Genomic DNA, 12,840 nt, shown 5'->3' with positions numbered 1-12,840 from the left:
CATTAGATTTCCAGCTAATTCACAGTATAATCTTGTGTTAAGCTGCATTAACTGCAAATAATAGCACACTTTTGTAAAGGGGCACCTATTTGTTGAGTTACTCCAAATCTATGTCATCCACTCTGTTATTTATTTATTTATTTATTTATCTATTTAATTATTTATTAGGATTTATCTACTGCCTTTTTGAAGGAATTCACTCAACTTGGTGTACACCAAGAGTAGTCACTAAGTTTTTAAGCACTGACCACTGCAAGCTGAATTTGACCCATATATTCAACAACAGGGTTAATCCGGGCACTGGCACTAAATATCCAGGTTTTGCCTGGCCAACAGAATTTATCAAATATTCAGAACACTACTAGGATAATTACCCAGATAAACCTAGAATAACCTTTTTTGCTATCATAACTTTATCTGTGTAGTTACCTGGTTAGTGGACTGAAAATCACCACTAACCAAGTATTTTCTGGCGCTACCCAGACTCTGCCCTCAGGCCACTTGTTACTAACCAGATAGTGCTGTGGTAGTCTGCCTGGATTTTCAGTGATAATATGCGGTTATATGCTGAAAATCTGGGTGTAACCTGTTCAGTACTGCTTAATGAAGCCAGTTAAGTAGTGCTGTATATTGGGCCCTTAGATTGTATTCTACTAGTAGACCACCATAGTCATTTTCAAACTTAAATGCCTTTAGATCATTGGGCAGAATTTACACCTGTATCAAATAGCATGGTAAAAAGCCATGTCTTCAAGGCCTTTTTAAATAAAGCTACGTTTATTTCTTGCCTCAGATAAGAACATAAGACTTGCAGGTCAGGTCAGGAGTCCATCTTGGCCAGTATCCAGTTTCCAACAGTGGCCAATCCAAGTCACATATACCTCATAGAGTCCCAGAAAGTACCAAGATTCCATACTGATTAACTTCAGGATGAGCAATGGTTTCCCTCAGGTTTACCTTCATAATAGTTTATGGACTTTTCATCCAGAAATGTGTCTAATCTTTTTTAAACCCAGCTACACTCACTGCTTTTGCCACTTGCTCCAACAATGAGTTCCAGAGCTTATCTATATGTTGACTGAAAAAATATTTTCTCCTATTTGTTTTAACTGTGCTACTATGACAGTATATCAAGAATTTAATAATAATAATGTAACTTCTTGGATTGTCCCCTAGTTTTGGTACATCTTTGCTTCGGTCTTCACCAAGGAAATTTTGGGAGAGATACTGGTGCCAGAAATGATATTCAAAGCTTATGAGTCAGAGAAACTGAATGAAATCTCTATAAACCTTGAAGATATAATTGCACAATTTGACAAATTGAAGAGTAGCAAATCTCCTGGACCAAATAGTATTCATCCCAGAATACTGATAGAATTGAAAAATGACCTTGCAGAACTATTGTTAGTAATATGTAATTTATCTTTAAAATCAAGCATAGCACTGGAAAAGTGGAGGGTGGCCACTGTAACGCCGATTTTTTAAAAAGGTTGCAGAGGTGATCCAGGAAATTATAGACCAGTGAGCCTGACGTCAGTTCCAAGCAAAATGGTAGATACTATTATAAAGAACAAAATTACAGAGCATATTCAAAAGCATGGATTAATGAGACAAAGCCAACAAGGATTTAGTGAAGAGAAATCTTGCCTCACCAACCTATTACATTTCTTTGAAGGGGTGAACAAACATGTGGATAAAGGTGAGCCAGTCGATATTGTGTATCTGGATGTTCAAAAGGCATTTAACAAAGTACCTCATGAATGACTCCAGAGGAAATTGGAGAGTCATGGCATAAAAGGTTGTGTTCTATTGTGGATTAAAAACTGGTTAAAAAATAGAAAACAGAGAGTAGGGTTAAATGGTCAGTATTCTCAATAGAGAAGGATAGATAGTGGGGTTCCGCAGGGGTCTGTGCTGGGACCGCTGCTTTTTAACATATTTTTAAATGATCTGGAGATGGGAGTAACTAGTGAGGTAATTAAATTTGCTGATGACACAAAGTTATTCAAAGTTGTTAAATAGAAAGAAAAATTACAGAGGACCTTACGAGACTGGGAGACTGGGAGACTGGGCATCCAAATGGCAGATGACGTTTAAAGTGAGCAAGTGTAAAGTGATGCATGTGGGAAAGAGGAACTCGAAATACAGCTATGCAATGCAAGGTTACACACTTGAAGTCACTGACTAGGAAAGGGATCTAGGTGTCATCGTTGATGATACGTTGAAACCCTCTGTTCAGTGTGTGGTAGCGGCAGCTAAGAAAGCAAATAAAATGTTAGGTATTAGGAAAGGAATGGAAAACAAAAATGAGGATGTTATAATGCCTTTGTATCACTCCATGATGTGACTGCACCTTGAATAGTGTGTGCAATTCTGGTTACCGCATCTCAAAAAATATATAGTGGAATTAGAAAAGGTACAGAGAAAAGCGACAAAAATGATAAAGGAGATGAGAAGACTCCCCTATAAGGAAAGGCTAAAGCGGCTAGGGCTCTTCAGCATGGAGAAAAGGCAGCTGAGGGGAGATTTAATATAGGTCTATAAAATAATGGGTGAAGTGGAATGGGTGGACGTGAATCGCTTGTTTACTCTTTCCAAAAAATACTAGTAATAGGGGGCACGCAATTAAGCTACAAAGTAGTAAATTTAAAACAAATTGGAGGAAATATTTCTTCACTCAGTGTGTAATTAAGCTCTGGAATTCTTCGCCAGAGAATGTAGTAAAAGCAGTTAGCTTAGCAGGGTTTAAAAAAGGTTTGGCTGGCTTCCTAAAAGAAATGTTCATAAGCCATTATTAAAATCGCAGTCAGGCTTCAGACCACAGCACAGCACTGAGGTGGTCATAACCACTCTGATAACAAAGTTCAGAAGCTTAATAAGCCAAGGTCAGAATATATTATTACTACAATTCGATATACCAAGCGAGTTTGATCTAGTAGTCCATTCATCACTACTGGCCCTGCTCAATTACATGGGAATCAGCGGTATATGGTTCAATGGCTTCCTAATGACCAGATCCTACATTGTAAAGATGTTGAACCAGATATCAGCATCTTGGATCTCTGAGTGTGGGTACCACAGGGTTCCCCAGTATCACCAACACTGTAATGATGGCTCCACTCGGCAAAAAAGTGGAACTAATGGGCGTCAGTTCATTCATATATACATTTACATACCTTTTAACAACAGTGTCACAGAAATACTGGACCTTATGGAAAATTGGGCAAAAACTTTCAAATTCAAACTAAATAGAGACAAAACCAAATTCCTGATTCTATCAAGCCCACACAACCCCACATCTCACCATAATTTTCAAATCAACCATCACACATATAAAATCAAAACACAGATAAAAATACTGGGAAGTATTCTTGATAAACATCTATCACTGGACAGCCAAGTATCAGCAGCAACATCAAAATGCTTCAGAACACTATGGAAACAGAAGGGTCAGACACTATTTCCCTAGACAATCATTCCAGATAATAGTGCAATCAACAATACTATCACAACTAGACTACTGTAATGCAGTATATGTAGGGTGCACGGAAAACACACTAAAATCACTGCAAACCATCCAAAACATGGCAGCAAGGCTAATATTCAAGAAATCAGTATATGAAAGAGCTACTCCACTGCTCGAACAACTGCACTGGCTGCCAATCAAGGCAAGACTAGTCTTCAAAGCTAGCACCCTCATCTACAAGATACTATTTGGTATGTCTCCTGAATATATGCTAGATATAATTGAACTGTCCCCAAGAAATGCAAGCCCAGAAACCAGATGCTACCTACTTCTTCACCTATCCAATTGCAGAAATATAACTTACAAAACATGCACACTCTTACTTTACTTATTTATCTGCTATTATAGGCGGGAAAAATATACATGCATAATAAAATACAATACAGCAGATGAAATAACACAAAACAATTACAGCAGCACAAAATACAACCTGATGCTGTTAAGTTACATGCAGGATTAATTTGGTCAGTCACTAAAAGCTTGCTGGAATAAATAAGTCTTCAAATGTTTCTTAAAAGTGTCAAGACTCCTACTTGAACATATTGTTGCTAGCAAAGAGTTCAACAATCTAGGTCCAGAAATATAAAAAATAGATGACTTATATTCATTCAACCTCTAATAGTCTGGATTTAATTACCTGGGTTCTAAATGGTGGAACTCAATACCAAAGGTCATAAGAAGCATCACCAACTATTTTCAATTCAGAAAAGATCTGAAAACTTACTTCTTCAAATAATTCTATAACTACATAAGCTATTGATGTCCTTTTCACATCTTAATTGTAAACCATCATTGTAATCTTCAACCAGAATGTAAATTGTAAGCCACTTTGAACTGAAACCTGTTTTTGGATAACAGTGGGATGCAATAATGAATGAATGAATAAATAAATAAATACATACATACATACATAAAAATGGACTTTCCCTAATGGACTTAGGGAAAATCCACTGCTTATTTCTAGGATTAAAAGTATAAAATGTATTGTACTATTTTGGGATCTTGCCAGGTACTTGTAACCTGGATTGGCCACTGTTGGAAACAGGATACAGGGCTTGATGAATCTTCGGTCTGTCTCAGTTTGGCAATACTTATGTACTTAATGTTGCCATGATTTGGGTTTTTGCCAGGTACTTGTGACCTGGCTTGCCCACTGTTGAAAACAGGATACTGGGCTTGATAGACCATTGGTCTGTCCCAGTATGTCAATACTTATGTTCTTATCTTGAAAGGGTAAACAACCAGTTCACATTTACCTGTATCACTTGATTAAAGATTTTATAGACCTCTATCATATCTACCCTTAGCCTTCTCTTCTCCAGACCCAAGTATATTCTCTCACTTTACTGTGACATTTGAAGCTCAACATGGAATTCTTAGGATGACATATCTAACATTATTAACAAGATCATATTCTTTTTGCACAGAAGCAAATTTAATTTTTTTAAATTAAATACTAGATGGTAGTTGTCCAGATGTATATCTGAGGTATGAAAGAGTTGGATAAAACACAGAGTTCTGCTCAGTATGTTAAAAGTCACCTTTATTCAAACGAGCCCGATGCAGCCATGTTTTGGTTTACACCTGTATCAGGGACATAAACAATGATCCTGTAGCCTTATTCAGTCTCCAAGTAGTAAAATTATATCTGGCAGATGTATCCCAATAATAATCCACTTATGAAGACTGGTCTCAATATTGCTGTCCAGATCTGCCTGAAACAAGGAAACTGTGATCTTATAAACTCTTGAGAGGCAAAATAGCAATTCACAGTGATGCTCTACAGTGAATAAACATGTCTGTGTTCCTTACCCAATGCACTGAGCTAATGTCCTTCGCTCTCCCGTAGAACTACCTACTACAGATGACTTAAGGTTCAAATCTGTTAAGGAGACTTGGGTCGAGGTGGAGTGGGAGCCTTTGAAAATCTCCTTTGATGCTTGGAAACTCATCTTCCAAAATACGGTAAGCAAAAGGTGAACCCAGGACTCTGAAGCAGAAGTTTAATCCACTACTTGATTGGGTTTTGCACTAATTCAAAATTCTTTATCAAAATAGTAACCATGCATCACATCTGTCAGTTTAGGGCTAAAGATCTTGGGAAATTGTCCTTAGAAATATTATCTCTGACTCATTTTCATCCAAATCAGACACTAACTTTGAATTTCAGAAAATAGAATAATACTGAAAGTATGAATTGTTATATTAATGATTGTGCTTTATCGTATCTAGAATCTGTTCACTTTTAAATCTATTTGTTGCCCTATTATAATAACAGTACACTACATTTGGATCATAGTGAGAAGAGTAAAGATGGTCAAGCTTGTACACTTGACAGATGGGGAAGGAAACTGAGCAGAATGGCTGGGATGGCCCATATGGCAGGGGTGTAGCCAGACCTCAGCGGGAGGGGGGTCCAGAGCCCAAGGTGGGGGGTGGGGCACATTTTAACCCACATCCCCCAGCCGCCGCCCCTCCCTGGCCACTTCGACCCCTCCGCCATCGCCGCTGCTGCTGCTTCCAACCCCCTGCCACTGCCAGGTACCTTTGCTGGTGGGGGTCCCCAACCCCCGCCAGCTGAAGCGTTTATCTGTCCCGCGCTGGTCTCGCACTTTCTTCCTCTCCTGTTTTCAGTGTGCCAGACACTGCACGTTCGTAATGAAACTGAGCATGCCCAGGCCCTCGTGGTCCCCCATAGCTACGCCACTGCCATATGGACACAGTTTTGACAGCCAAAACAGCAGAACCCAAGAAAATAAAAATGCACAATCTTTAATAGGAAATTAAATATACATGAAAATACTTTTAAAAGAGAGGAACCGGCCGATTTTTAAAACTATTTAACAGGCCAGGATCGGCTCCTGGATGGTTAAATGACATTTTGCTGGCTATCTTCTGATATTCAGCAGGAAATAGCTGGCTATCTCCCGCTGAATATTGCCAGTTAGCAGCTAGCGGATAACCAGTTATATTGTGCAATATAACCGAAAATATGCCAATATGCAGCACATCACTGGCTACGTTTGGGGCCAAATTAGGCTGCCAAAATATCTGGCCTAGCTTGGCTGGTTAAGTTTAAACTGGCCAAAATATGCCTGAATATTCAATGCCAGTCACTGGAAACAGCCCAACATTGAATATCTGGGCTCAGCACGGACCACGGGAGGCAACCCTGCTACCTCCTTCAGTCTGAATATCAGGCAATCCAGAATTGACATTCTTTTAACACTGGTATAGAAGTATACCAACTGCTGAGAGTTGAGAGACTCAAATCCAGATGTGACCTTCAGTTAGAGTTGAGTCCTGACAACTAATGAGGGACACCCCCACCTTGTAGTTTTCTTGGCATGATCAGGAGTCATTTGCCGTTGTCTTTTTCCAAGGTATGGAGGGTTAAGTGACTTGCTGAAGGCCACAAAGAGCTAATGTGGGATTTGGAACTGGGACTTCCAGTTCCCAGTCCACTACTCTAGCTATTAAGCTACTCCTGTGCTCCTGAAAGTGACTTGTTGGGAATCAACTGGTGGCTATCGTTTTTTAAATAAAGTTATGTGGATTTTAAGTATCTTTTGGAGTAATTGAGAACTACAGGTGTCTACTGCATTCATGATGAATATTACCCCTGATGCAGCCTATGGGTGAAACGTGGCCATGTTGGTTCATTTTAAAGTATTTTTATGTGTATATATTTAATTTCCTATTAAAGTTTGTGCATTTTTATTTTCCTGGGCTCTGCTGTTTTAGAACCCAGAAAAACCCCAGCCTCTCCTTTTGCTACTTTTGGGACAATTTTAAGACTCCTCATGGGACTTACCAGTCATGTTAGGTTTCCCTTTGAAAATGTGGCTGTCCGCTTTAGAATTTCAACACAAATTGAAATGTGCTTTGAAGTATGCTTATTCCACACTTGATATACCACCTTTCTGTAAATGCAGTCAAAGTTGTTAGATATAAATACATGCAGCAGAAATATGTGCAGGACTTTCCTTCTCCAACCTCCCTCCACCCCATCACTACCTTCATTTGCCACTGGGAAAAAATAAGCAAACTGTTTGCATAACCTGGGAATGGGCTTTGAAAAGTAACTTCTGAAAGTTCATGTAACCAGCACTGGCCATGTTTTGCCTTATTAATTCCTTCCTGGATGTAGTGCATATACATCAATTACCAAGGCTAATTTTTTATAAATTCCATGATAAAACCACTACTGATGATCAAATACGGCAGTGTAACATAGCAGTGGTGTAGCCAGACTGCCAATTTTGGGTGGGCCTGAACCCAAAGTGGGTGGGCACAAAATTTTCTCTCTACCCCCCCCCCCCCCCCCCACACACACACACACACAGAGCAAAATTTAGTCACACTCAGATGCATTTGTCACACAGGGTAAAGTGCTGCTTTTCAGTGCATCCGATTTCAGACAATTTATTTAATAGCCTAATCCTTTTCAGTGAGCTTTCAGAGGCCAAAACCTCCTGCCTCAGGTCAGTATAATGCGGTTACGGTATCCTCTCCTGACCTAAGGAAGGAAGTATTGGTCTCTGAAACTTTATTAACATCATATTACTTTATCCTAAATTAAAAATAAAATTATTTTCTTTACCTTTGTTGTATGGCCATTTACTTTTTCTCATTGTGTCTCTAGATTCTGCTTTCTTTCGTTTTCGCTTAACTCTTCTGCCAGGGTTTCCTGGCCATTTGTCATTTTTCTCTCCTTTTTCTTTGCTTTCTTCAATATTTTTCTGCCTCTCTCTGTGTCCAGATTTAATTCATTCTTACTATCCATTCTTTAATTTCCTTCATCTACTTATGGCTTTTCATCTTTTTCTCATCCTTGTTCTCCCCATGCCCCTTCCTCTTATTCTCCAATCTTTCACTACTCCCCCTTTCCATGCAGCAGCTTTCCTCTTTCTCTCCCCATCCTTCCAGTGACTCCCCTCTCTCTCCCCATCCTTCCAAAAGTCTCCCCTCTTTCTTTCTGCATCCTTCCATCCAGTGTCACCTCTTTCTCCCTACCCTTCCATCCAGTGTCTTCCCTCTTTCTCTCCCCATCCTTCTACCCATCTACCCTCTCTCCTGATCATTCCATCTAATGTCTCTCTCCCTCCTTCTAACCAGTGTCTATCTCTCTACCCTTTTCTGTTCAGTGTCCCGTCTCTCTCCACATCCTTCCAGTCTCTCCCCTTTCTCTCTGCATCCTTTCATCCATCTCCCCTCTTTCTCTCCCCATCCTTCCATCCAGTGTCTCTCTCCCATCCATCCATTTTCCCTCTTTCTCTGCCATCCTTCCATCTGTTTTCCCTCTTTCTCTGCCAACCTTCCATCTTCTTCCATCTCTGTACCTCTATCTTCCTCCATGTTTAGTATCTCCTTTTCTCTGTGTCCCTATATTACTCTATCCATCTTCTCCCCTCTCTTTGTCCCCAGTGCCAATATATCTCTACCCTCTCTGACCCTACCCCATCCAGCTTCTCTCCCTCTCACTCCCTCCTCTTTCCAGCATCTGGTTTGGTTGCTTGATTTCCTGCCTCCCTCCCTCAAACTGTAGGTTTAATATTCCCTTTTCCTTCATCTCCTTGGTCTGGTATCTCTGTTTCCCTTCCCTCCCTCCTTGTGCTGTACCAGCAGTTCTCTCCCTTTCCTCCAGTTCTCCTCCCATGTCCAGCAGCTCTCTCCCTTCTACCCAGATCCCCTCCTCCTCTTCCTTCAGCAGCTCTCTCCCTTCCATCGTCCCCTCCTTCTCTTCCTCCCATATCCAGCAGCTCTTTCCCTTCCCTCCAGTCCCTTCCTCCTCTTCCTCCCTTGTCCAGCAGCTCTCCAACCCCTTCCTCCTCTCCCTCCCATGTCCAGCAGCTCTCTCCCTTCCATCTAGTCCCCTCCTCCTCTTCCTCCCATGTCCAGGAGCTCTCCCCCTTTCCTCCAGTCCCTTCTTCCTCTTCCTAGCTTGTCCAGCAGCTCTCCAGCCCCTTCCTCCTCTCCCTCCCATGTCCAGCAGCTCTCTCCCTTCCATTCAGTCCCCTCCTCCTCTTCCTCCCATGTCAAGCAGCTCTCTCCCTCCCCTCCATCTTCCTCCCTTGTCCAGAAGCTCTCCAGCCCCTTCCTCCCATGTCCAGCAGCTCTCTCCCTTCTATCCTGATCCCCTCCTCCTTTTCCTCCCATCTCCAGCAGCTCTCTTCCTTCCCAGTTCCCTCTAATCCCCTTCCTCCTACAAGTCTGACTCTGTCTCTGGCAAAAGTATCCCTTCCCTTTCCTCTCCCCCCCCCCCCCCAACCAACCAACCAACCAACCAACCGCAAATCCAGCACTTACTCTTCCAGGCCTGCCCATCCAAATCCTTCATCGCTGTCTCTGCCTTTTCTCCCGCGGCTTTGGGGTACGGCCATCCGGGAGGCAGCGATCAGCGTTACCTGTCAGTGCCTGCCCTGAAATTGTGCTTTTCTTCTCCCCAGGCTTCGCCCTGCTCTTTTCTTCGCTCGTCGCGCAGCGCTGCGCTGCTATTCAAACAGGCAGCTCCGCTCCTCTCTGCCGCGTCCATCCGGCCCTACTAAACAGGAAGTGCATCAGAGGGCTGGATGGACGCGGCAGAGAGGAGCGGAGCTGCCTGTTTGAATAGCAGCGCAGCGCTGCGTGATGAGCGAAGAAAAGAGCGGGACGAAGTCTGGGGAGAAGAGAAGCACAATTTCAGGGCAGGCACTGACAGGTAACGCTGATCGCTGCCTCCCAGATGGCCGTTCCCCGAAGCCGCGGGAGAAAAGGCAGCGACAGCGATGAAGGATTTGGATGGGTGTGCCTGGAGGGAAAGTGGGTGGGCCTGGGCCCATCCAGGCCCACCCGTGGCTACGCCCCTGTAACATAGAGACAATTCCTCCATATGAAAAGAAGTAACCCAATCTCTCCACACCAGAAATTTCAGCAGGAATCTAGGCCCAAGTCTCAGCCTGCCTGTCTGACATTGCTACCTGGATGTCTCACAGCGATCTGAAACTAAACATGGCGAACACTGAGCTTCTTATCCTTCCCCTTAAACCCACCTCTCCTCTTCCCCCTTTCTCTATCTCTGTGGATAACGCTTTACACTTTCTTCTTCCCTGTCTTGTCAGCTCGTAACCTTCGGGGTCATTTTTGACTCCTCTCTCTCTCTCTTTCTCTGCACACATCAAACAGACTGCTAAAGCCTGTTGTTTCTTTTTCTATAATATCACCAAGATTCATCCCTTCTTTTCAGAGCACACTACCAAAACCCTTATCCACACTCTCAGACTACTGCAACTTGCTTCTCACATTTCTCCAATTAAGCCATCTCTCTCCGCTTCAATCTGTTCAAAATTCTGCTGCATGACTTATATTCCACCAGTGTCGCTATGCTCATATTAGCCCTCTCCTCAAGTCACTTCATTGGCTCCCTATCCATTTCTGCATCCAGTTCAAACTCCTCATTTTGACTTACAAGTGCCTTCACTCTACAGCTCCTCAGTACCTCTCCACTCTTATCTCTCTCTACACTCCTCCCCAGGAACTTCATTCATTAGGTAAATCTCTCTTATCTGTACCCTTCTCCTCCACTGCGAACTCCAGACTACATTCCATTTATCTTCCTGCACCATATGCCTCGAATAGACTTCCTGAATCAGTACATCAAGCTCTATCTCTGGCTATATTCAAATCTAGTAGAAATGTAAGGGTTTCAAATCTAGTCTAAAAGCCCACCTTTCTGAGGCTACTTTTAATGCCTAACTCCTATTCACTTGTTCAGTACGCATGTCTGATTTATCATTCCCAACTTAAGTAATTCCCTTATCTGCCATGTTTGTCTATCTTGATTAGATTGTAAGCTCTGTCAAGCAGGGACTGTCTCTTACATGTTTAGTGTATGTCTAGTAGCGCTATAGAAATGATAAGTAGTTGTAGTATATTAGAGATTTGATTCTTTTTCTCTTTAATATAGAGGAGTGTTGTTTTGCTCATTAAAAAAAAAAAAAAGAAATATCCTCATGTTATATCTTTGTTTTGATCATCTGTTTAGAGAGATTTACATAAAAATGGCATTGATTGGACTTATTAAGAGCCCATTATTCAGAACTTTACTTTAGGAACCTACTAGATGCTTATTTTAGAGTCTGTTTTCATCCAGTATAGACCTACTGACTATAGACACTTACACTAAATTGTAGGTGCCTTAAAATTGTGGCACCTATATTTATTTAGATTTTGCTCACACCTTTTTCAGTAGTAGCTCAAGGTGAATTATATTCAGGTACACTGGGTATTTCCCTGTCCTTAGGGATCTCATAAATCTCATTTTGTACCTGAGGCAATGGAGGGTTAAGTGACTTCCCAAGATCACAAGGAGCAGCAGTGGGATTTGAACTGGAGCACCTCTGGATGTCATGACTGATGCTCTAATCACCAGGCTACTCCTCTATTCTGCTATTATTAGGCTTGCTGAATTTTTCTAACTCAGGCACCCGGAGGTAATTCTATAACAGTGTGTCTATAAATAGGTATCTAGAGGGTGGCTCATAGGAGCCTATTCTATAAAGGAAAGTAGGTGTCTACTTTCCATTATAGAATACTAGCATAACCAGTTATATATGTGAGATCACTGGCATAGCTATGGGGGTTCATAGCCCCCTCCAAATTGGCTCTGGCGTCCCCAGTTTGGCTGCTCAGTTTCATTAAAATGAGTGTGCACAGCGACTGAAAACAGGACAGAGTGCCAGACAATGTGACACCAGCATGGGACAAATGCTTTAGCTGGTGGGTGATGGGGACCCCCGCCAGCCAAGGTACCTTCTCAGTGGGGGTAGGGGGCGTAATGGCAGCAGGGGGGGCCAAAGCGGCAGCAGGTGGGCGGTGGCAGGGAGGCAGTAAGGACCATGGGGGGGGGGGGGGCGGAAGTGGCGGCGGCGGAAAGGTGGGCCAAAATGTGCCCCCCCACCTTGGGCTCTGGCCTCCCACCTCCCATTGAGGTCTGGCTACGCCCCTGCATAAGATTGTGCTTAGATGCAAACATTTACACCAGCCATAGAGCTGGAGTACATACTCATGCCTCAGTGCCAGAGGTAAGTGTATAACTTATATTCTGTAAGTTACATTCATGTGAGTCTTGCTCATGCTTCACCCAGACTCTACCCATGTGTTCACCCACCTGGTCAATACATCCTATGTAAAAGTTGTGCATATTTACAGAATAGTACATAAGTGTGTATCTGACATATTAGTGCATATATTCCAGTATTCTAATCATTTATATGCATAATCTATTCTATTCCATTCTGGTGCTTATATCCTGCTTATATCTACTCAGGAATCAA

At 42.2% G+C, this 12,840-nt stretch overlaps 1 protein-coding gene across 4 annotated transcripts in view; it reads left to right on the top strand.

Annotated features, from left to right (window-relative positions):
• Positions 1–12,840, top strand: part of TNC (tenascin C) — a 222,745-nt gene that overhangs the window by 108,120 nt on the left and 101,785 nt on the right. For all 4 annotated transcript variants that reach the window (XM_030207149.1, XM_030207147.1, XM_030207146.1 and 1 more), the window contains exon 5: positions 5,376–5,491. In XM_030207149.1, coding sequence (XP_030063009.1) covers positions 5,376–5,491 — 116 coding nt within the window. The remainder of the gene's footprint in view (positions 1–5,375; positions 5,492–12,840) is intronic.

The sequence above is a fragment of the Microcaecilia unicolor genome, chromosome 6 (assembly GCF_901765095.1).
Source record: "Microcaecilia unicolor chromosome 6, aMicUni1.1, whole genome shotgun sequence".
Classification (NCBI taxonomy): Eukaryota; Metazoa; Chordata; class Amphibia; order Gymnophiona; family Siphonopidae; genus Microcaecilia; species Microcaecilia unicolor.
Note: the sequence above shows the minus strand (reverse complement) of the source record. Positions and strands in the feature narration are given on the sequence as shown.